At 58.1% G+C, this 23171-nt stretch overlaps 2 protein-coding genes across 17 annotated transcripts in view; one reads left to right on the top strand and one right to left on the bottom strand.

The window, feature by feature from the left end:
* LOC113478846 overlaps positions 1 to 2156 on the top strand; it is a 5071-nt gene extending 2915 nt beyond the window's left edge. The window contains exons 6-10 of the mRNA XM_026846352.1: positions 13 to 121; positions 450 to 504; positions 635 to 692; positions 1170 to 1722; positions 1944 to 2156. Coding sequence (XP_026702153.1) covers positions 13 to 121; positions 450 to 504; positions 635 to 692; positions 1170 to 1722; positions 1944 to 2156 — 988 coding nt within the window. The remainder of the gene's footprint in view (positions 1 to 12; positions 122 to 449; positions 505 to 634; positions 693 to 1169; positions 1723 to 1943) is intronic.
* The window catches only part of OTOF (otoferlin), a 103563-nt gene continuing 82521 nt past the window's right edge, over positions 2130 to 23171 (bottom strand). For 7 of the 16 annotated variants that reach the window (XM_026845407.1, XM_026845413.1, XM_026845416.1 and 4 more), the window contains 19 exons: positions 22255 to 22416; positions 21822 to 21984; positions 20802 to 20932; positions 18843 to 18872; positions 18050 to 18193; positions 17599 to 17665; positions 14657 to 14811; positions 13907 to 14041; positions 12857 to 12994; positions 11506 to 11633; positions 10751 to 10921; positions 10042 to 10202; positions 9221 to 9363; positions 8619 to 8707; positions 6587 to 6685; positions 4606 to 4847; positions 4073 to 4251; positions 3805 to 3905; positions 2130 to 3332 (listed from right to left, as the gene is read on the bottom strand). In XM_026845407.1, the coding sequence (XP_026701208.1) occupies positions 3152 to 3332; positions 3805 to 3905; positions 4073 to 4251; positions 4606 to 4847; positions 6587 to 6685; positions 8619 to 8707; positions 9221 to 9363; positions 10042 to 10202; positions 10751 to 10921; positions 11506 to 11633; positions 12857 to 12994; positions 13907 to 14041; positions 14657 to 14811; positions 17599 to 17665; positions 18050 to 18193; positions 18843 to 18872; positions 20802 to 20932; positions 21822 to 21984; positions 22255 to 22416 (2619 nt within the window). In that variant the 3' untranslated portion in view covers positions 2130 to 3151. Of the gene's footprint in view, positions 3333 to 3804; positions 3906 to 4072; positions 4252 to 4605; positions 4848 to 6254; positions 6354 to 6586; positions 6686 to 8618; positions 8708 to 9220; positions 9364 to 10041; positions 10203 to 10750; positions 10922 to 11505; positions 11634 to 12856; positions 12995 to 13906; positions 14042 to 14656; positions 14812 to 17598; positions 17666 to 18049; positions 18194 to 18842; positions 18873 to 20801; positions 20933 to 21821; positions 21985 to 22254; positions 22417 to 23171 lie in introns of all 16 variants that reach the window. The other 9 variants (XM_026845411.1, XM_026845418.1, XM_026845412.1 and 6 more) reach the window with 6 other exon arrangements.

Genomic DNA, 23171 nt, shown 5'->3' with positions numbered 1-23171 from the left:
CTTCATCTCCAGCCTCTCCGTGTGGGGCCTCTTCATGGTGGTGCTGCCCTGCGCCCCCAATTTGTTATCTGTCCTCACCCTGGGCCTCCTCGCAGCCTGCTGGCCCAGGAGCAAGGCCAAGGCCAAGGTAGGTGTTGGTCATGGCACCCCCCGACACCCCCTGGGCAGGGCTTAGCCCCGGGCAGAGCCCGTCCCCGGGGTGCTCGGAAGGCCCCGTAAGCGGGGGACGAGCAGTGACCAGTGGCCGTTGCCCACCCAGCACGGCCCCTGCTCGGGAGCCACCGAGCCCCCTCTGCTCAGGCCCCAGCCCAGGCTTGGGGCCGGGGCCAGTCCTGCCCCCGGAGCTCCAGCTGCCCCTTCCCGGGGTCCTCGTTTGCTGGGCAGGGCTCCTCCTGGCCCAGGGGAGACCCCCTGCACTAACTAACGCGGGGCTTGTGCTCTAGGCACAGGGGAGCTCTGCAGAGGAGAAGAGCTGTCGGAGAGACGGGAGGAAGGACCCGATAGGTGAGCAACCCCGGCCCAGAGCTGCGCCGGGCTCCACAGCGGCTCCCGGCTGAGGGACGCCATTGCGGCAGAGCCCCCGCGCCGCCTGCCCTCGCTCACTGTCCCTCTGCTTTCTCCCTCCCTCTGCCAGGAGCCACCTCCGTCCCCTGCGAAGCCGTGGAAGGGGCCACCGAGAGCCAGACGGCAAGGTGAGTCCTCCAGGAGCCCCTCTCGGGGGTCCCTCTGCCCCGTGTAGCTGCGCCCTTGCCCTGGGGAGGCTGCAGGGGGGCGAGAGCAGGATCTGGCCCTGAGCCCCTGAGGTTGGGCGCCGAGGGAAGCGGGGGCTGGCTTGGGGAGGGCCAGGGCATCCCTCGGGGGGTGGCAGCTTCCCAGCACCAGGCCCCTCCCACAGAGCCCACCGGTGGCCCCAGCACCCCTCTCTGTCCTCAGCCCCTGGCCTGGCCCTTCTCTGCCGGGGCTGGAAGGTGCCCGGCCCCTCGCTGTGCCCCTCGTGCTGCTGGGCTGGCCTTGCCCCGTGTCCCCACGACCCCCCCATCACCCGGAGCACCCCAGAGCCAGCAGGGCCGGCAGGATCACCCAGGCGGGCGGGAGAAGACAGGGAGAGGGTGCTGGGTCCGGGCTGCCCCACAGCAGCCCCACACTCCAGCCGGTATCTCCCCCCACAGCTGGAGGAAGCGCCACGAAGGAGAAGGGTGGGAAAGCGGCGTCGGCGGGGACGCGGCTTCTGCAAGGGAGCTCCCCCACAGGACGGGAGACGTGGGGCGAGACGGGAACATCGGTGCTGCCACCAGCTCGGAGCTCCTCAGGAACCAGCCCTCCTCCTCCCACAGCAGCGACCTGGAGGAGCTGGCCACGTCCCTCATGGGCTCCCTGGGCGTGACCCGAGTCTGCCGCGACCTCCTGGGAAAACTGAAGGAGTCTCGGGATAGCGGCGCTCCAAGCGTTTCCCAAGACATCCGCAAAGAATATGCCACCTGCCTGGAGTGCCGGCGGTGCCTCACCGGCAGCTGCCCGCACCACAGCGAGCCCCTGCCAGAGCGGGACCTGCCCACGCTGGCCGCCATCCTCCACAGCGTGGACCTGCTGGTGCACCAGGAGGAGCTCCAGCTGGAACTGGGGATGGGCTTTGAGCTGGTCCTGGCTGGGGAAACCGTCTACGTCTGGCAGAGAACCCATCGGTTCCCCAAAATCCCCCTGGAGCGATGCTGGGAGGGTGCCGTGTGCCACACTGGGCACGGAAGAGGTGGGGGGAGGTGGCCATCCTGCGGGGCAGGCAGTGGGCCAGGGCTGATGTCAGGCAGGGAAGCCCAGGAGCTGCTGCTGCTCACACCCCCCAAAGCCCCTTCGCTCAGAGACCCCTTTGCATCCCAGGGCCCCCCTCCCTGCTCTGGGGGACAAATGGAGCCCTGGGGTCCCTGCTCACCTCCCCTCTCTTGTAGGGTGGCAAGCAGAAGGTGAACCGCAGCCGGGGGACCGGGGTGTGCCCAGGGAACGGGCCCTGGGGCGAGGAAGCGGGAGAAGAGGCTGTGCTGGAGAAGTGGAGGGAAGGAGGAATGTGCTCATCTGGAGAAACAGCCAGTGATGGGCTCCCCTCTCCCCACTATCATGAGACTGCGGTGAAGAACTCAGAAGTGAAAGACAATTTTTATTGACTGATTCAACCAGTAGTATCCTAAAACATCTCCGATCTGTCAGTTCTCCAGTGAGGGTCTTACACACCTGAAGCCGGAGAGGGTGGCTTTTCAGCAGCTGAATGTTGCAGAGAGCTGAGAAAAGAGCCCTTCCCTGCTCCACCCGGCAGGACAGACCCCGGCCACGATACACAGAAATCCAAACAAAATGAAATGGAGAATGAAGAAGGCTCCAGGGAGCTCTCGCTGTGCCAGAGTCCCCAGCTCCCTGTGAGTCCCCCCCCAGGGCTGTCCAGCCACCACCACCTCTGGGTCGGGAACCCCGGGCAGAGGTTGGAGCTGCCTCTGCCAGAGCCCTGGGGAGGGACAGGCAGGCTCTGCCCCGGGTACAGCCCCCGGGCTCCCTGCAGGGCCTCTGCGGCTTCGGGGCAGCGCTGCTGGGAGTCCCCCGGGCTGGGGGTCAGTGACCTCCAGAGCCAGGAGCAGAGCAGGGCCCGTGCTGGCAGGGGGGGGACAGGCATGGGGGCTGCTCTGTGCCCCGGCCCCCCACCGCTGGGGCTGGTGTGGCCCCAGCTCCTCCATCCCAGGTCCCTGCTTCAGCCTTGGTGCCAACTGTCCCTCCAAGGAGCCTCTGGGGAGCGCTCCCGTGGTGCAGCCCCTTCCCCTTCCCCTGCAGCTCCAAGACCCCAGCAGGGCACCAGTCATGGTCCCCAGAGAAAAAAGGCTCCGAGCCCCCCAGCCTGGCTGCCCCGCAGTAGCCACCAGGCACCTCTGCCAGCCCCGGCGAGGGACACACAGCCTCGGGCTTGACTCCATCCTCCAGCCCCATTTCTCTAGGACTAAAGCCACAAATGGGACCCACAGAGGAGGAATGTAAAAGAGGAGCCCCAGCAGCAGCAGCAGCAGCAGGAGGGAGATCTCCCCCAGAGCTGCTGAGAGGCTGCGGGGAGAAGAAGGGCTTGGGACGGGGGAAGGTTGTTCCACGGGGCTGGGGACATGGGGGAGGCTCCCAAGCTTCATGCTCCCAGCAGTTTCTTGACCATGTAGCCTGGCATGCTGTAGAGGAAGAGCGCGACCATGACGATGAGCAACAGGGCCAGCACGATTTTGATGATGAGCCACTTGTAGCGCGTGCAGATGAGGTATTTGATGGACTTGAGCGGGTTCAGGAACCAGATGAAGGACGTGTCCGGGCGGCTGCAGGGGAAGCAAACACCCATCGTTAATGCCATGGCCACAGAGGAGGGCAGGATGGTGGGCAGTGGACATGGTGGGCAAAGGGACGTGCAGGATTCCTTCCCAGGGTTAAGTCTGCAGAGTGGACGAGTGCAACCAGGAGAATCAGGAGGGTGGGCCAGGGAAGATGGCACGCTGTGCCAGATGGAGCAATGCGGGTTTGTGAGGGTTCCACTTGAAGCTGGAAGCTGGTGGTGAGGACTGGAGGGGAGCAGGAGGTGGTGGGAGGCCCAGGCGAGGGGATGGAGCCAAGAAGTGAGGCAGAGGAGGAACAGAGTAAGGAAAAAAAAGAGCTGGCTCTGCTCATGACCCTCATTCCCCCAGCATGACCCCTCCGCACCTCTCCATGCCTGCCTCCCCCCCACCCTCGGGGAGCACCCCCAGCATCTCCCAGAGCTCAGGTGCCTGCTGGGGACTGGGGTTTCCCACTTACTTGGGTTTCTCCAGTGGGTCGGGCTCGTTGCGAGCCAGCCCGGCGGGGGATTTCTCTGCCTCCTCTGCTGTCAGAAGGTGCAGTTCAGCCTCAACTTTCCCCTGCAGGAAGCAGAGTTGTGCTGGGAACTAGGCAATGCTCCTCAGCCCCCCCAGCCACGGTGACAGAGGGGACCCGAGAGAAGAGAGGCAAGTGCCGGGGGCCAGAGGGTGTCTGCACAGAGTGCAGTCCCCAGGATGCAAAATCCCTCCCTTTTCCCCATCCTTACGGTGACCTCCAGCTCATCGTTCTCATCTCTGGCCACGAACGGCCACCAGCCCTTCACCCGCTTCTGCTTGAAGATGGAGACCATGGGCAGCTCTGCCTCGTTCGTCACCATCTCCAGGCTGCACTGTTTCGACGTCTTGGCTCCTCGGGGGAAGCGGTTCAGGTCCAGCTCGATGGCCCCTGGCAGGAGAAAGGGTAGCACAGATGTTGGCTCCCAAAATGCTGAGGCCTTGGCTGCACGTGGGCTGAGACAGTATCTCCTGCCCCGGAGAGCAACTTTGAACTAGGTCTGGGAACAAAGAAGCTGAGATCTTTGCTGCAGGAGGAGCCTTTGTGCAGCAGAGACAAGGGCTCTCATCCTACCCGCTCTTACCAGTAGCATCCAAAGGGGGGTTGCAGGATGTTGCGGGCTCGAGGAGCAGAGCTGCCCTTCCAGGTCCTGTTCCTATACAGGCTTTATCTGATCCCACACTGCTCCCTACTTGGCCAGCCATAGCTGCCCCATCACCCCAACTCAACGGGCCCTCCACTCACCGAGGAAATCATCGGCCGAGAAGTGGTCAGCATCCCAGACCTGCAGGGTGAGACGAGCCGGGATCTTGTACTCCGTCTCATCCCAGGAGAACATGGACTCCTTCTTGGAGATGACGATCCTCTCCTCGGCCATCAGGTAGTCGAAGGGGAAGATGTAGCGCCAGTTGAAGTTGCCTTCACCGGTGAGCGAGTGGTAATGGACATCTGTGTCTTGCTTGTCCTCCTGCTGACCCTTCAGCCACCTGCAGGGCCCAGAGGGGTGAGAGGGGTGGCACATGTTACAGGAGAGAGGAGAGAGCACAGGCCCATCCTGTCCATGCAGCCAGGATGTCTCCAGGACAGACTGGGAGGACCCGAAAGGCGTGAGCAAGGGGCTGGGGCTCCATCGCTGCTGCAGCAACTCCAAGAGGCGGCATGGCATGGGGGCAGGAGGACCCTAGAAGGAACAGCAGGGGTCTGAGAGTGAGAAATGCAAGCGGGTTGTCAGAGGTCTGTCTCTGGGCAGGGAGATGTCGAAGAGGTGGACAGGAGCAAGGAGCATTGCTGGGGAGGCTGGAGCAGAGCATTCTGGAAGGATTTCCCCATCCTGCACTGGCAGAGAGGACAGGCCCAGTGAAGGCTGTGGAGAGCTTCTCGCTAGTCACCACAGGGTCCCTGTGTCAGGGCACAACTACTGAGCCCATCAGAGGTCTTTAGGGCCTGCTGCAGGCTCTGCTTGAGGGTGGGGTGGTCTCTGCTAACCCAACCTCCACCAAAGGGACCCAGCTCAGGCAGGCACCGTGGGCGCCGTGTCGCTGGAGACAGTGGGGTCCCAGTCACACCACCCTGGGAGATGGGGTGGCCATGCCCACCTTATCATCACGTGTGTTTGTACCCCTAATTTTCTGGCTCAACTGAGCAGGATTCCCAGAGCAAAAAGGGCATGGAGGATGGTCCAGAGCAATAAGTCTGGGCTGTAGGGAACACAGCTTTGTTTTAAAGACTGTGAGTGGCCCCCAGCCCCTTTCTCTGACGAGCTAGGGCATCTCTGTTCCCCAGGGTGCCCTCAGGTTTTTGTCTGCATTTGTCCTGAGGGAACAGAGCCAGCAGGGACCTGAGTCCACACCAGGCACCCAATGCACGGTTGTTTGCTGAGGCTCTGAGCGTGCCAATGCCCAGCTCTGCCCCACAGAACGCAAAGGTCGGGTGATCCCCCACCACACTGATGGGGAAAGGCCGCAGCATCTCAGATTCAGCACCCTTGCAGAAATGTCACAGGGCTGATACAACCCGAGATGCCAAAACAGACCCAGTTGTCTGAGAGAAGCATGAGGTGCAAGCAGAGGAGACCTGGCCTGAGCTGGCGAAGCTGCAGAGGAAGCACCGAGCAGTTTAACAGACTGGAAATGCCGTGGCCTTGGCTTGAGGCCCTGTAAAGAACCAGGCTACGGGCAGGTGTGGGTCCCCTCAGCTCTGTACGGGCGAGTTTTGGAAGAGGCTTTCCCTTCCTGCTGGGTGAGAGTGAAGCGGAGATGGGAACCACCCGGAATCTGGCTCCAGCTGCTGGAAGTGGAGGTTGCAGGGCTGAAATGCCAAGTGGGGGCATCAAGGCAAACTCAAAATGCGGAAGAGGGGCAGACGGGACCAAGCAGCGAGGCCTCGGCCATTACCCCCTGACATAGATGTCAGACATCTTCTCTCCTGCCAGGAAAGCATCATCTTCCAAAAGCACCTCATCAGTGTTCCAGATAATAACCCGCAGCTCAAAGCTGGGCAGCCAGGCCAGGCACAGGCAGCGGGTTGTGCAGCCAAGAGAGAGAGAGAGATGGAGAGGCAAGAAACACAGCACAGAAGACAACGGCAGCGTTGGCACCACAGACCGTATCCCCCACCTCCTGCTCTAAAACCACCCAGGGAACCCCAGTGAGCTCTAAATTCCCCCCACACACACACCCCGGGGAGAAGCAGGGGAGGTGGTGCTGGCATGCCACGCTGTACCTACCCCCTGACAAAAATGTCACTGGATTTCTCGCCAGTGAAGTAGTCATCATCCTCCAGAACGACCTCGTCTGTGTTCCACACTATCACTCTAAGCTCATATCTGGCAGGAGGAAGGGAGACAAGGAGGTGAGGCAGGGGGGCAGGGGAAGGGATAGGAGGGAACGGGGTGATGCTGCCAGAAACCAGGACCAGGCACCAAGACAGCAGGGAACTGCTCACAGGGACCTTACCCAAGGGGCCACACGAGGGCAAGAACAGGACGGGGCTGTCCACATGAGCTTGGGTCAGCCCAGGCAGGGCGAGCAGAGCAGCAAGGGGACCCGTTACAGAATCATCCGGGTTGGAAAAGCCCTCGCAGCTCCTCCAGCCCCACCATGACCCTCCCCCTGACCGTTCCCAACTTCCCCAGATCCCTCAGCGCTGGCTCAGCCCGACTCTTCAACCCCTCCAGTGATCCCGGGGACTCCATGGGGACCTCAGTCTGTGCTGAACCTCTGCAAAGCCCAAGCCAAAGGCTCAACAGGACAGCCCAGGCTTGATTTTTGGTAGATTTGTGACTAAAAGAGAGTCTACAAAGTGGTCTGAGGCCAACGCTCTCCCTGGTTTCCCCACCTTATTCAGCAGGGCTGTCACCCATTAGAAACGGGTGTCACAGTCCTTCCTACATCCCCAGCACGTTCAGAGACTTGGGGACATTCCCAGCACTGCCTTTTAGCTGAGGGGAGCTGGGGTTTCCCAGCCACAATGGGAAATTTGGTGATGGAGAAAGCAGCTCTGTGGGAGCAGCCGGAGGAAGAGCAGAAGGCAGAATCCTCACGGGTGCAGCTGCGACATGGAGATGCTGGAGGAGGAAGGCTGGGGGCTGCTGCAGCCACATTGCTAGAATTACCAGGGAGTCCTGCAGGTGAGGGGAAGGGGATTTACAGTTTCCCTAACCCACCTCCTCTGGTATCTTCCTCCAGCAATGCCCTGGCTGAGCCCAGCTATGGGACTCCTGCCATCTCCTCCAGTCCTGGCTCCCTCCTGTCTGCACCCACGGGTGGGAGCTTGTATCCAGCACCTACAACTTGTGTCAAAGGGTGCCAGGAACTCCCAGCTACGAGAGGGGACATGGATTACACCCTGAGGATGATAACCAGGCATAACCTTGCTTGAAACAGGCAATCTACCTGCAAACCCTCTCTTCACCCCACCCGTAGGAACATTTTCACTCCAGCTCGTGGGCTGTAGACAGCTCTCTGCTTTTCCAGTCCACACTGGCATCTGGGCCTTGCCCCTGGCTTCAGCTTGCCTGCAGCTGCCTGCCCTGCCACTGGGATCAAGAGACTTTCTCTCCAGCCAAGACATCATCTGCTGGGCACGGGAGCACAAGGGACTCCCCCAGGGATGCCCAGCGCCATCCCTGTATCCCGGCCCCAGGGGGGAGAAAGGGACCCAAGGACACAGTCTAGCAGGGTAAGGCAGGGCTAGGAGGGATGGCGAGGGGAGAAATGGCTCTCTTCTCTCTGAATGAGTAGGGAGAGGGCAGGGTGGAGAGGAAATAACTCTTTAACTACACTGCTTGGTGCCTGCTCAGTCCTGCTTGGATTGAGCAGCTCTGTCCCAGTAACCTTCCCCACCCCGGGCTCTGGCCACCACCTCCTGGAAAGGGCTCATCCAAACTGGCTGGGGATGCCCTGCCCTGGGCTGCCCCTGCCCCTGGCCTGCGAGGGGGTCAGGGCTGGCTGCACTGGGCTGTGGAGACCCCTCCTGTGCTAGGGACTGGGGAACAATTTAATTTCCTAGTCTACACAGATGAGAAAGTTGGGGAGCTGCAGGGCATGTGACGGGGGAGGTACCACCCTTCAGGGGCAGCTCTGGAAGGGGAAGACATCTCTCGCTGCCTCTAGCCTTGGGATCTCTGGAAATGCCAGCGAGGCCGAGGTACCCAGGCAGGGGGCTGGGCTGGGCCGTGGGGCAGAGCAGGAGAGGGGAGAAGCTCCAGGCCCAGCCCTGTGATTTCCTGGGGGCTGGCTGGCTGGCAGGTTCCTTACTTCTTTGGTTTCCTGGGAGAAATATCAATGGCAGGGCCGGGCGCTGGCATGTCCATGGGGAACATGTCCACCCACATCTCCAAGCGACCCTGCAAGGTTGGAGAGGTGCAGTCAGCTCCCCCGGGCCCTCCTGCCCCCACCTCCAGTCGGGCCCCCTCCCAGCTCCTCTTGCCCATCAACATCAGCCTGGCTGTGCTAGATGTGGGGCAGGGCCTGCCACGCTGAACCCTGACAGATGTGGGGCAGGGCCGCCACGCTGAACCCTGACAGATGTGGGGCAGGGCAGGGTTCCCCCGTGCCATGACCTTCTCCACCCCCTGCAGAAGTGGCTCGGGGCACGGCGTGGTGCTGGGGTGCAGGGGGCCATGGGACTTGGGGGTAGGACACGGGTGCAGGCTGGAGCAGGAGAGGTGCTGAGGATTTAGTCTGCGGGTGACTGCTGAGGGCCGTCGAGGGCCGAGTGCCACACTCGGCAGGACACTCCTCCTGCCTCCGCTGCCCACGGCAGGGAGGGTTATGGCTGGTCTGCCCAGCCGCCACCTCTGCGCCCTGCTCGGAGGCTCTGCTGCGCTGCCTCCGCTGGGCTCCGGGCCTTTGAGGACCTGCTCGATGCCCGGCTTGTCGGGGTTCAGCAGCGGGCGCGTCTCCACGTGCTCGGGGACCAGCCTGCAGCCCGCCCGGGGGATGTCGTCCCAGTGGCGCAGCACGGTCAGGGCCAGGTGCTCGTCTGTCTGCTTCTTCTGGCCTGTGTGGGCAACGGGAGGGCTGAGACACCCCAGGGACAGCAAAGAACCCTGTTCCTACTCCAAGGGAGCAGAACCGCCCACTCACTACTCTTGGCTGTCTCCTTGCACACACTTCAGCCAACCCTTCCTAACCCCTCCCCTTCTCCTCTCTCTAAGCCTGGTAGTCATTTACAGAAGGTCCAGGTCCCCTGCCAGGCTGCACCGTCCCAGACTGAACAAGCTCTGTATCTGCTGACCACATTCTCCTCCTCTTCTGCACCCCCCCAGCCTGCCTTCGCCTTCCTTGAGCACACGTGAGTGCGCTGGGACACCACCGTTGTTTGGGGATGCAGCTTCCACATGGGGACTGGCTTCCTCAACCCTAGAGACCCCCCGAGTGGGCTGTCTTCACTGCTCCTTAGGGATACACTTCCAGGAGGAAGTTTTCAACAGCAGCTTTGGTGATGCTCTGCCATGGACACCCGTGAGTGATTCTGAGAGCAACCCACTGGCCTGGGTGGTCTGTAAGACTCTAACTGGTCACATACCAGAAGGTCCCTTTAAGGTGGTGGATAGAGAGTGACTGCAGTGCTAATTTGGGGTGATGGGGCCACTCTATCTGTCTCCAATCCCGGATGATGAGGGGACAGCCCAGACCCCTGCTCCCCTCCACAACCTTCATCCCATGAAGCAGGTACCATTTTCATCCTCAATCTCCGTAGGGCCAGTGAAGACCCTGTTGGCAACTTTCACTCTTCCTCCTGGCCCGAAGTGCGGTCCATCCACCTTGCCCTCTTTGCACAGCTTGGACAGGATCTGGGAGGGCTTCATGGGGTCCCGCCAGGTGTTATAACCGTATCTGTGAATAGGAGGCCAAGGTCAGTGAAGCAGCAGCAAGATTTGGAGGAAAAAGTGATTTTGTTCCCTTCTGCCAGCAAAACAAATGCTGCTGCCATGAAGGACCCGGGATTCACAGAGAGAGGATCTGAGGCAGCAAATGTGAAACTTCAGAGCAGAGTAGATGCCTCTGTGCTCCCACCTTATGCTTTGCTAACACCCTTCCACCCTTTTCTCTGTGCTGACTCAGACCTGAAATTCCCAACACACCCCATTGACTCCTGATGCTCAGCACTGCTGTGTTGGTCCTGCTGTTATTTCAGCTCTGGCCAGTCCCACCAGTGCCCCTTGGTCCCTTCCTCCCTGCCCTGAGCTCCTTACAACCCCCTCCACTGCTGCCCTGCTGTGTGGGTCACAAAACCTGTCTTAAGAGTGACGGTACAGCACAGGGCCCCCTCTCAGCAGGCAATCGAGGAGGGAGGTTCCTGCAGGAGATCTAGGTTTGGCGTGGAAGAGGAGACCAGGCACGGGTCCAGGCAGAAGGTTGGGCAGAGAAAGCTTTGCTCGTACATGGAGTAAGACTGTGACACCCCACAAGTGGCTCGGTGCTTGCTGTAGTAGCGGTTCTCCAGATCGATCTTGGTCTCCCCAATGAGGTCGTCAGTGCCCACCAAGTCCCAGTCGTACACCGCCACCGTCAGCATGGACTCCATGGGGAAGGTGGCCTCGATGTCGAAGGATCTGGGCCAGAGGAGAGCAGGGGAGGGGGAGAAGAAAAGCAGTTGAAAGGTTTGGCTGTTACTCGAGACAGACACATGGGTGAGGCGGGTCTGCTCCAGCCTGTGGCCAGTGTTTAATTTGCATCTACCACCGCAGGACATTTGGGGCAGGAAGTTCAACCGAATCTCTGTGTGGGCTGTTCCACATCCAGCAGCTGTAGGCAGGAGGTGGCACAGGGTGACTGTTTGACCCGAATGTCTCAAAAGCCCCGAAACTAAGTTTGTGTGTCACTGGAGAGCCAGGCCTTACCCCCACTGGAGTTCAGGCCTAATGATTCCTGAAGTAGGTAGTTAATCTTGATCAGCTGTGGGTGTCTCTTGAACACCCGTTACCATACTGACCATGCTGCTTGGCAAAGGACAGGCGGCCTAAATGAGGATGCCTACGCTGCTTGTAAGGGAAGTTCTGTGTGACGAGCCCCGTCTGTGGAGCCCAAGCTGCAGTTGTGGGATGGCTAAAGTGCAGGTGCGAGGGCTGGCAAGCTTGACTCAGGCTTAGCTCACCACTTGCAGGTGCAGAGGGGTAACAGGGCTGGGGAAACTCACTTTCCGAAGACAGGGTTCAACTGCTTGGAGATGTAGTTTTCCTTGTCTTTGATGTCTGTCTTCCCCAGCTTGATGGCAATATAGGGGTCGGCTTTCCCGTTGATGTCAGCTGGGTGAAGGTCTGTGGCCTGTAGAGAACAGAGGAGATGACAGATCAGTGCTGTTCACAGCAGCAAAAAATTCAGGGACAGGGACAGTCCTGTTCTCCACCCCTGAGACCATCTGGCCTCACCTGGCCATGGGCACAGGGCTAAGCTCTTTGGTCCTCCTGAATAGAGCAGCTTGGTTTAAACTGGGGATAAATCCTGCCTTGTGTTAATTCCTGTCCTGGTTTGGGGATGGGTTGGGGCTGGCTGTGTCCCCTCAGAGAGAAATAATTGTGGTCACCCTTGGCATCTCTCATCAGTAAACGGGCTCTAAAGAAAGAGCCAGAGCAACCTGACCACGACGTTGAGAAGACTTCCCCCTTCCACTCCAGTTCTCTTTGCTCGCTGCATTAGGGCCAAGGGCGTCTGGCTTCTCCCCATAAAGGGGGTGAACATCCCCAAACTCTCCAGTCCCAACCTCCACCACAGCACACAACAGCAGGTGCCCACGGCAGGGCACATCCAGCCAGCCCTGGCTGGTGCTGATGCTGAGCAGGCTGGGATCTGCTCCTGCAGCCTCAGTCTGATGGGGATGGCTGGGACACACATCACCCCACCAGGCAATGGGACACAGCACTGGACAGAGAAGCAGGCTGGTGGGAAATGTGGCCTGAAGTTGATTGTGTTTGTAAAGCACTGGGACAAGGTGGTGACAAAGAGCAGCCCAGGTGCTTCTGGCTGGACTGAGAGGTCTCTGCCTGGCTCCAGTACGTCACTCACAGGCTCTGGGACACAAGGACGAGCAGTTTAGGGCTCAGGAAAAGACTTTTTCCAGAGCACACTCCATAGCAGTGCACATTCAAGGAAGCGACATGACCTTCAACTGCATCTACTAGACCCTGCCAGCTCCCGTTCTGCTCAGTGAAGCATCACGGAGGTGTCACGGCTGTGGAAGGAACCAGCACCTCCCTGTCTGGGCTGATCCAAATTAAGCACTGGGACAGACCCACTGCTCCATCCTACGTACCAGAAGAGAGGTCTCTGGATCTGTCTTGCTCCCAGTGCTTGGAGCACACAGCTACGGAGACAACATTCAAGGCCCCATCAATGAGCTGCCTCAGTCCTCATGCTGTGTCCTTGGCCTCGATGCCCCGAGAGCTCAAAACCAACATCCCTACAGCTTTGGGACCAGCTCCTGGGTGGGGTGCTGTGCCGTGGAAGGGAGCGCAGGATCACACCTTACCACGCCACACAGTCACACTCACCCGTACAATGTAGACCCGGACCAGCACGTTGATGGGGTCGTTGCTGGGGATCCCCTGGAACATGCCGAAGTTGGGGTCGTATCCTGGCTCCTTGGTGATATCATCAGGGAGAGGCACTTTGTAGACACACATGGAGCCCTGGTGTGAGGGAGGGCATGGCCCGATGAGAGTCCTGCTGCCCAGGGGCTCAGGGGGAGCAGACCCATCCCAAACCCCCCTTCCTGAGGACCCAGACAATCCCCTTGTTTCTAGTCACATCCTGGAGCAGACAGGCCAGATCTGGAAAACTCCTTCACCACACACGTACCTCTTCAGGGGTTACAACCACGAGCAGAGGAATTGGACAAAGGGAAGGAGGCCTGCAGAGGGATCAGGCTAGCAAGGAGCTCATGGACAGGGATTCCACAGGACAAAAACTGACAGGACAAAAGCAATGGGAATAAAAGGGCTGACAAGGGATGGGCTGGAAAATCGGGGAACTACCACATAAGCCACTGCTGATTTCTATGCTCCTAAAGTGTCTGATCCTGGTGAAAGTGGGGATCTGCCAGCTCATCTCCTCTGCTAAGCAAGCAAAGGGCAAAACTGGCATCGACAGGCTTCACCTGGCCAGGATCACACCCTCAGAAAGGTTCTTGCCCAAGAATCTTACAGCTGATGTGCTCCTACACTGCCTGGGGACTGGCAGTGGTGGAACACGGCCATGAGCCCAGGTGACTGGTACTGGCAAAAAGTTGCTCAGCAATAACCCAGGGCGTGATTTATTTCCACAGTGGGCAAGAAAGAGGAGCTGCTTTTCCCTTGGCCTTCTGTAAGAATCATCCAGGATCTGTGTGCCTGCAGATCAGCACCTCCGCAGATGTGCTGTCTGATTTCTGGGGCCATCCTTGGAGGCTTTCCCTCCCTGCAAGGTGCCTGCAGCTGGGTCAGCGTAAACTGGATTCTGTAGCACCTAAGCCCCTCTTTCTAAACCAGCTTCAGCTGAGAAACCTGTTGGCCAGAGCTCCCCAAGCTGCCCCTGCCCTGGCCCAACTCAGCAACCAAACTCACTTTGAACCTCCCCACTATTCGCTCCTCTTCTGTCGCATTGTCATCGTTGTCCCCAATCTTCCCACGAAGCAGGTTGAAGGTGTGCAACCAGTCCTCAAAGTTATCAAACTCTGTTTCCAGTTCTTTGTTGAAGACCTGAGATGACAGAAAGTTAAAGGAGGGGAATTAGGTTAAAAAAAAAAAAAAGAAAAAGTGAGGATGAGATACGGTGACTGTCTGAGGGAACTCCGAGAGAACACGGACTCCTCAGCTCCCAGTTCCCAGTTCTCTAGGAGGGGAAAGGATCTCCAAGGTCGTTGGGTTGGATCTTGATGCCACAAGCACCCCCCCAAACTGATAACATACAAGAGGAAGGCTCAGCTGAATGGGTGAGGCAGCTGTGCAAGACTCAGGTTCAGACCCAGCATCACAGACGACGTTAATCCCAACAAACACCACAGGCCAGCACAATGAACCAGAGCCCTGAGGCCTGGCAAGAAAACTCTCCCCTTCAGCCAGGGCACGTCCAAGCTGCCCCAAGGACGATCCTATCCCAGGGTGACACCTTTTCTATAAAGTGTGTTACCTCTGACTCTTTCAAACTACAGAGAGAAGCCAAGGCACATCTCGCCTGGGGTTGGATACCCCTTGATAGGCAAGTGCCTCATGCAGGGTTGATCCACCCTGCCCTGATCTCCAGGGGGCTGGGAGTGCCACCCTGCCCGGCTCCCAGCAGGCAGCCAACCAACCTCCTGCCCAGCCAACACACACCTTCAGTTCGTCAATCTTCTGCTTCTTGTTCTTCTCGGGAAGCTCAGGGGCTGCCTGTTGTTTCTTTTTCTTATCGTCTTTGGGAGCCTTGGACTTCTCCTTGTTCTTCGCCTGGCCCTTGGAGCCTTTCATGGGAGAGTCATCAAGTTTGATTTCTGAGTCCGAGGGGAGCAGTTGGGGCGGGAGGAGATGGAAATGAGGATGAGGAATGGTGGAGGAGCCAGGGAGGGGACACTTGATCAAAGTCCTTCAAACAGGAGGAGCATGAAAGCTGGCAGCTGCTACTGCTTGCAACTCCCGCCCCAGACCTCTCCTGTCCTTCCTTGACTCTGGCCACTGCTGCCCAGGTCGCAGCATCTCCAGGAGCCCAGAGGTCTCTGTGCAGGGAACTACCAGAGCTGACCTGGGCAGAAGTAATTTGGAGGACTACAAAACATGGGCAGAGTGCTAGGCTCTGGCTAGCTTCACCAGCAGCGAGAAGACCTGGTCCTGCCCATGGCATCTCCTTTTCTTCCTTCTACTGGAGACTTTTCCTGCTGTATGCAGCCTGGAGAATAAAACCCCAGCCTAGGTATCACAGAGGGGACAGCGAGTGATGCTCAGCACCAAAGCACAGGCTTTCTGCCCTTAAAGAAGTGTTGCCCATGACCAGCTGCAACAACAGGTTGTTAGGGGCTGTATTCAGAGCAACCACCAGCCAGGGACATCAACCACCCTGGGAACAGGCTGCCTGGAAAGGCACGTTCAAAGGAAGTATCTCCCACCCACTCACAATCCCTGTCCCTCGCTGCCTCCGCCAGCTTTCATGGCTGCTGGGCAATGCAGATGGGCACAGAGAGATGACAAAGACTTAATGTGGAAGAGGAAAGGAGGAAGGAATGGGAGTGCCAAGGGGAAATGGATCCTTCTCAGGAGACAGAAAGAAAACAAGGGGGGACAAAAGACACCCCCCAAAAGCCCAGGCAGAAGCTGCTCAGAGTTGTCTCTGAGCTCAGCAAGACCCAGCCTCGCCTTTCTCGTCATATGAAGACAAGTCTTCCAAAGAAACCAGGTGCTCTATTTTTCTCAGCTAATGGATTTTGCCTTGCCTGGGCATGACAGCAACCTGCTGTCGTGAGGGGACATGGGACATGTCGAGAGCATGAGTGAAAGTCACAGAAACACAGAATCATCTAGGTTGGAAAGGACCCTGGAGATCATCCAGTCCAACCGTTCGCCCAGCACAGTTCCCCCCTACAGCACATCCTCAAGCTCCAAATCGACCTGACTCTTGAACCCCTCCAGGGATGGGGACTGCATCACTGCCCTGGGCAGCCCATGCCAATGCCCAACAGCCCCTTCTGGAAAGAAATGCTTCCTAATATCCAGTCTGAACTTTCCCTGCTGCAACTTGAGGCCATTCCCTCTCTTCCTGTTGCTTTCTACTGGGCTAAAGAGGCTCAAACCCAGCTCTCTGCAGCTTCCTTTCAGGGAGCTGTAGAGGGCGATGAGGTCTCCCCTCAGCCTCCTCTTCTCCAGACTGAACCCCCCCAGTTCCCCCAGCCGCTCCGCAGCAGACCTGTGCTCCAGACCCTGCCCCAGCTCCGTTGCCCTTCTCTGGCCACGCTCGAGTCATTCAATGGCCTTTTTGGGGTGAGGGGCCCAAAACTGAACCCAGGAATCGAGGGGCGGCCTCCCCAGTGCCGAGCCCAGGGCTCAGATCCCTTCCCTGTCCCTGCTGGCCACGCCAGGGCTGACACCAGCCAGGATGCCGTTGCCCTCCTTGGCCCCCTGGGCACACTCTGGCTCATTCTCACCCCCCAGTCCCTCTCTGACCGGCAGCTCTCCAGCCACTCCTCCCCAGGCCTGTAGCCCCCCTGGGGGTTGTTGTGGCCCAAGGGCAGCCCCCGGCATTTGCCCTCAGTGAAACTCCCCCCAGTTGGGCTCAGCCCCTCGCTCCAGCCTGCCCAGGTCTCTCTGCAGCCTCCCCACCCTCGAGCAGACCAACACTCCCACCCAACTGGGTGTCACCTGCAAACTGACTGTGGGGGCCCTCGATCCCCTCGTCCAGATCATCAGAAAAGATGTTAAACAGGAGTGGGCCCAAAACCTCAGGGAAAGCCCCGCAAGCCCCACTGGTGGGACTGGTAAGGAGCTTCCAGGCTGCAACCAAAGTCACCCTTGACCAACATGTTCCAGCCCACCTGTAGTCTTGGCCCCCATCCCTTGGGGTACAAAATTTGTGTCGCTCACATTTAGACATCTGCAACACCTCATCTGAGCTACAGAGCCCCTGACTTCCTTCAGAGAAAACGCATTTAGGGCACGATTCATCTTATTGCAACATAGTATTGAAAACAGTTCAGAGAACTTGCCCTAAAAGTGTGTATTTTTCTTCCCTGCCTGTGCTAGAACAGCAGACAAGGAGGCCTCCACATGCAGGGAAAAGCACCCAGATTAGAGGAATCTCAGACCTTTTGTCTGGTTGAACCTTCCCCTTGAAAAACTGGAGCAAAAAAAGAAAATATTTTTAAGCCTCCTGCAAAACGAGGATGGAAAACTCCATGAAGCTGATCGAGAAGTAGTTGAAGTGCTCAGACTTCAAGCACACAGCCCTGTGGCTAACACATCTGCACAGCCAAAGCGGCAGGACTTCTAATGGCGTATCGAGTCGTGATTGCACGAGCCACCCTCGGACAGTAACACAGGTCCTGGTCACTAGTCTGTGTCACTGCGCCTTCCGCCCAGCTCTGCTTTGGATTCACCTGGTGTGTTAACCCAGCCCAGCCCACGCCAGGCTTGCGTTCACAAAACCGGATCCTGCACGGGGATATACAACAGGTTTGAACATCTGGGATGGCGGAAAAGCAGCAGGCGGCGCCGAAAGGGATGCGCAGGCACCAGAAGGAGCCCCGGTGCAGCCTCCCCTGCCACGCTCCCTCTCTCCTTCACAACCTGCTTACCGTCCGCAATCTCCAGCTCCTCCTTCTCCTCCGCCTCTGCTGCGGCTGCCTCCTGCTGCCGGAGTTGCTGGGGGAGAAAGGAAGCAAACAGGGAGTGAGTGCCTGTGCCGAGGTCTCTGTGCTCCCTGGCGGTGCCTAACCCAGGCTCGCTCTTCCCCTCAGAGCCACCAACGAGGTTCTGGCAGATCTGGGGAAATCAAAGTCACCGAGTGCAGCCTGCAGCACTGACGCTGTTCAATACCCGTGTCTGAGAACAAAGCAGTCACTAAGTGCACTCGAGGAAGAGGAATCCTGCTCAGCTCTGTCTCGCTGGCAGTCAGGCAAGGTTAGCAAGGAAAGCAGGCCAGCCCCAAGCCTTTGGAAGTAGCTGGAAATAAGTGAGACCTTGCAGGCAGGAAACAAAATTTTCCTCTTCCCCTCTACAATACACCCCCCTCCTATATACACCCACCTCCTTCATAGTCTCAATTGAAGCAAAATACTTGGACCACCAGTCCAGCATGCTCTCGTCCGGCTCCTCCTCTTCTACTTCCTCTTCTCCTCCTCCTACTCCTCCTTTCTTCTTCTTTTTCTTTTTCTCCTTCTCTTCCTCAGTCTGCAGGGACAAGGGAAGCACAGCCAGAGAAGAAGAGGGATCAGATGAAAGCGAAATGCCTCGTGAAGTGCCAAGGTGGTGGGCGAAGCACCTGAGAAAGCAAAACCCTCCAGGCTGGGTGGCCTCATGGCATTTTCCCCCTTTTACAGCCGCAGACACTGAGGCACGGAGCAGCAAAGCAAGATGCCCATGGCTCCAGAGAGACAGTCCCGGAGCCCTGAGACATCCCTACCTTCTCCTCATCCCTTTCATCCACGCGTTTCCCAGGCTGCAGCTCCTGAACCTTACAGGGTAACAACCCTCCCTCTGCCCAGCAAAGTATCCTGGGCCCACCCAGAGGTGCAACAAAGCCTTTTCCAGTTGTGGTAGGAATAACCAGCATCTCTCCCACAGGGTCCTGTCTACCCTGCTCCTCCTGGGACAGCTGGGCTGGGAAGTGCTGGCCCAGAAGGCTTCCCAACCTGCAGGAACCAGGCCACTGCCACATCTAGTGACGAGACAACGCCACGCTGCCCCTGCCTTGGGACCAAGGGGTGCTGGTCCCCGCCTATCTTGGGGATGGAGAGGATGCACGGTCCCTCAAAAGCCACGCAGAAGGGTAGGATGGGGGGGGCTGGGAGCGGGGGTGCAGAGCAGATCTGTCACTCACCACATCCACCTTCACCACCGCGTCGGAGTTCTGCGCCGGGGGGTGGAAGGGAACAGGGAGAGCGGGTTAGCAGCACAGCCTCAGCCGAACGCGCACACACCCCCCGGCACACTCGTCACTGACGGCTCCCCAGGGGCAGAGGAACCCGGGGCCTTGGGTGAAGAGCTCTGCATGCGGGGGGATGTTTGCCGTGACGCACCCACCCATCTCCGCGGCGGAGACATTCCCCTCGCTCCCCACTAAGGGAGAAACACAGGCCCTGGCAGCAAGGGGCTGGAAAAAACCCTTGGCCTTCAGCATGGTAACACCTTTCTGCTCCCTTGGAGCGTTTCTTGTCTGTCTCGGAAGGTCTGCAAGCCACTGTGGCAGGTTTTAAGAAGCAAGAACACTGGGGTGTTCCAGATACAACCATGCAAACCCCCCGAGCTCCTCCTGCATGGAGCTGTGTGAGCAGCTGTGTATGATACAGCTTTTTGTGCACATACGAGGAACTCTGCCTGTGTGGATGCACCCGGGACCTTGCGGAGTGTCTGTATGTATCTGTACACGTGTGCTTGTGAGCTTGGGATGTGCTGCTTGTCTCAGGGGTTGTGTGTGTGTGTGTTACTGCAAAGGGCTTCCTGAAAAAAAGAAATCTGTTTCTTTTTGTGGAGGGAGCTCCGGGTATGAGCAGCAGTTGAAATTCCTGTTCTGGGCAAGAATATGCCAGTGTGTGAAAAAAAACCCTGATGCCTCTGGGACATGCTGCCTGTCCAGTGCATACAGTGCCAAATTTTCAGAGCGTACACAACAGGTCTGAAGAGCTTTGGCCACCTCAGATGGACTCTGTGTGCCCAGATCAGCTCTGCACATCTCTCGTGTCCTGCTCAGCTCAGACCTGCTGTACAGCGGTTGTGCGGCGACACAAATGCCAAACAGGCATTTCAGAGAGCTGAACAGGTATGTCAGGGAGCTGATGCAGGCACCCGAGTGTCTCAAAGCTATTGTAAAAAGGAAAAAGTATCAGGGAAACTTGCATGACTCTGGCTGCTTGCAGAGGCTGCACAGTGTGTGCAGGGTCACTGCAGCTGTGGGGATGGGGAATTTATCAGCGAATCCCAGACTGGTTTGAGTGGGAAGGGACCTTAAAAATCATTTAGTTCCAACCCCCTACCATGGGCAGGGCCACCTTCCACCAGCCCAGGTTGCCCAAAGCCCCGTCCAACCTGGCCTTGAGCCCTTCCAGGGAGGGGGCAGCCACAGCTTCTCTGGGCAGCCTGTGCCAGGGCCTCACCCCCCTCACAGGGAACAATTTCTGCCTCAGATCTCATCTAAATCTCCCTCTTTCAGCTTAAACCTGTTCCCCCTTATCCTAACTACATGCCCTTGTAAAAAGTGTCTCCTTCCCTTTCCCGCAGCCCCTTTCAGCCCTGGGGGGCCGCTCTAAGGTCTCCCTGGAGCCTTCTCTCCTCCAGCTGAACCCCCCAACTCTCTGAGCCCATCCTCACAGGGGGTGCTCCAGCCCCCCAGCATCTCCGTGGCCTCCTCTGGCCCCGCTGGAGCAGGTCCGTGTCCTTCTGCTGTTGGTGCCCCAGAGCTGAATGCAGTGCAGACTTTCTGATGGGCCACTTGTGCCTGTATCGGTCACAGACAGGCAGAGGGATGTGTTTGTGGGTGCTCATTGTCATCTGCCCATTTTCGAAGGCAAACATAAAGCTGTCAAGTTTGCTAAGCCCAGGACAGTCCTTCCTGGGCAGCAAGCACCAGCTGATTTCTGGGAGGACAGAAAGAGGTCCATTTGTAGGACTGACAACGACCCAAACATCAGGATCAATCATGACAATGACCCAAGCATCCAAGCCTCAGCCCAACGCCGTGTTCAGCAGGAGAAGGCAGCCTCTATTTGGGTGGAATCCCTCAAAGACTGTCAACTCAGTGAGGAAAGACATGCTGAAGTGGTGCTGACAGATGGATACTCACAGCTTCCAGCCTCACCATCGTCTCCATCTTCTTGATGGGAACCTCAGGTTCCATATTGACAACGATCTCCCCTGTGGGGCGAGAGCGATGGGCCCCGTTGGCCATTGCCACATACCCGTTGAGGTGTTTAGCTGGACAGAGGACAGAGGACGAGAAAGAACAAGAGAGAAGGACAGTGTAGGGGAGAAACTGAGAGCTCAGGTGAGATCCTAAAGAATCATGTAGGAGTGATGTGTGACCGCCTTGCTCAGAGAAGAGCGGAGGATATGAGCACAGACCCTTACAGCATGATCAAATAACCGCTCCATAGCAAAGGAAAGCAGATGATAAGAAAGGATTTTTTTTTTTTTTCCACCTACACCAGTGTCCAGAGGAGAAGAGGCAGAGAAGATGCTTGCCCTGAAAGAATCATCTGGCATGGACACCACCACCTTGGCTGGAACCAGGGATGGCCCCCAGAGCTCCTGTCTCTGCCCAACCAAGAGTACCTTCGCTCCCACCAAGGACTGGGAGGAGATGAGCAATTCCCGCGGCTCACCAAGGCCTCAGCTGCTGTGCTGGCTGCAGGGAAAGTGGGTTGATGATGGGTTTTGCTGCGGGGAATTCTCCCGTGCTGATAGACGGGGTGGTGGTTGGGATTAAGAGGGTGGCCACCCCCAGCCCCAATCTAGCTTTCTAGTCTTTGCTCAAAGCAGCAGCAGGCATAGAGCATGGCAAATTCATCTCCCAGTCTTGAGGAGCATTTGGGGAGTCTGGAGCCATGAAGCTGCAGAGATGTCAGAGGTGAACAAGCCTTTCTTGTCTTACGGGTATCAGGAGGAACACCTCAGTGAGACCCACAGATCAAAAACAACACCAAAGGGGAAATCACAGCCTCGCCCTGTGCCTTCTCACCCCCTTAACCCAAACCCTGAAGCATTATTTGCCCAACCAACAAGCACGCAACGTCCCGTAGTCCTTACAACCCATCTCCCTCTTCTCCATGACCCCCAGTTGCACACCATGGCCCGTGCCTGGTACCTGTCATATTCCAGTGCTGGGCTTTCTTGTCGGGTGGGCGGTAGATGAACTTTCGGAGGGAGCTGACAGCGTGGGACCCCACCAGGGTGTAACGCCCGAAAGCCCGGCAGTCCACCACCCGGATGTTGAGGGGTGGATGGAGCAGCTCATTCTCTGGGAGGTCCTGAGAGGCAAAGATGTGCTGGTTACCAAGGGCTGTGGGATGTCTACTTTGGCCAGCAGGGACTAAACCGGGGGTTGTGTTGGAGGAAGAGGTGTAGAGCAGCTCCAGCAGTGGCTTGGGAGTGCTCAGAGAAAGGCCATTGCCAGCTGGGATGGTGCTCATGTCTGCTGTCGCTGAGGGGACACTAAAGCGAGGAGCTGGGAGCCATGGTCTGGGCTCCAGAAAATCTGGGTTGCAGTTGTGGGCTCAGGGAGAAGAGGAAACACTCACCACTTCAAACCACTTGACCAAAGTGCTGAAATTGGGGTTTTTCTTGTAGTTCTGTATAAGGGCTGACTGCACCCCCTTCCCAGCACACTCAATGTCCACACGGGGCCGGTCCACCTGGGCCAGGTTCACTCTCTTCAGATCTCTGAGCCCCCAGAACAAGATCTAGGGCAGGAGGGGGAGAAGGAAGAACATAAATGTGAGAGGGACTGCCCCTGGCTGGAGCCAGGCTTGAGGCAAAGGAGTTGGTTCTCCATTCCCCCAGGAGCAGGGGCCCTACTCGAGATGTCATTGCCTGGGCAGCGGTGGGTCCCCGAGGCACCTTCTCCTCCCCGATGTGGCTTGGGGCTGCAGCACAGTCTCACTCTGACACCCCACATCATCCACCCTGCCCTGATCTGCAGCAGCCTAAGACCTCCAACCCGCTGCCCTCGACACTCCTTTTTCTGCCTGTCTCTTTCTCACCTTTTCGTGCCATGGGACTCTGTAGGGCAGGACCAGATGGGCTTGTCCACCCACAGTGGCTCTTGAGTCAGCACTGGCATCATCAAATGGTATCACTGGGGAAACTTCCCTCCCCCTTCTTAGGATAACAGACCTCTACCGTGACAAAAAGCTCCCCTAAATTGAGAAATTTTTTTTTTCACCTCCTGATTCCCCATGGCTGTATTCACCTTGACCATCAGACAACTAACAATTTGTTTAACCAGACGCAAATGTCTGGAAGACCAGGAGCTGGCATCCCTGCAGAGACCTGGAGATCCGGTCAGCAGCAGCTCACCTGAGTGGAGATACCTACAACCGTGCACCGAAGGTCACCGGCTGCATTGCCTGGGTCACCCATCACCCACCGAGGGAGAGGGACCCTGCTTGGACACATCACCCTTTAGGTATCTACAGAGGCACCCTGCCCTCCGTGC

Source organism: Athene cunicularia (genome assembly GCF_003259725.1).
Source record: "Athene cunicularia isolate RWA chromosome 3 unlocalized genomic scaffold, athCun1 chr3_part1, whole genome shotgun sequence".
Lineage (NCBI taxonomy): Eukaryota > Metazoa > Chordata > Aves > Strigiformes > Strigidae > Athene > Athene cunicularia.
The sequence above is the reverse complement of the archived record's forward strand: the minus strand, read 5'-3'. Positions and strand labels throughout refer to the sequence as shown.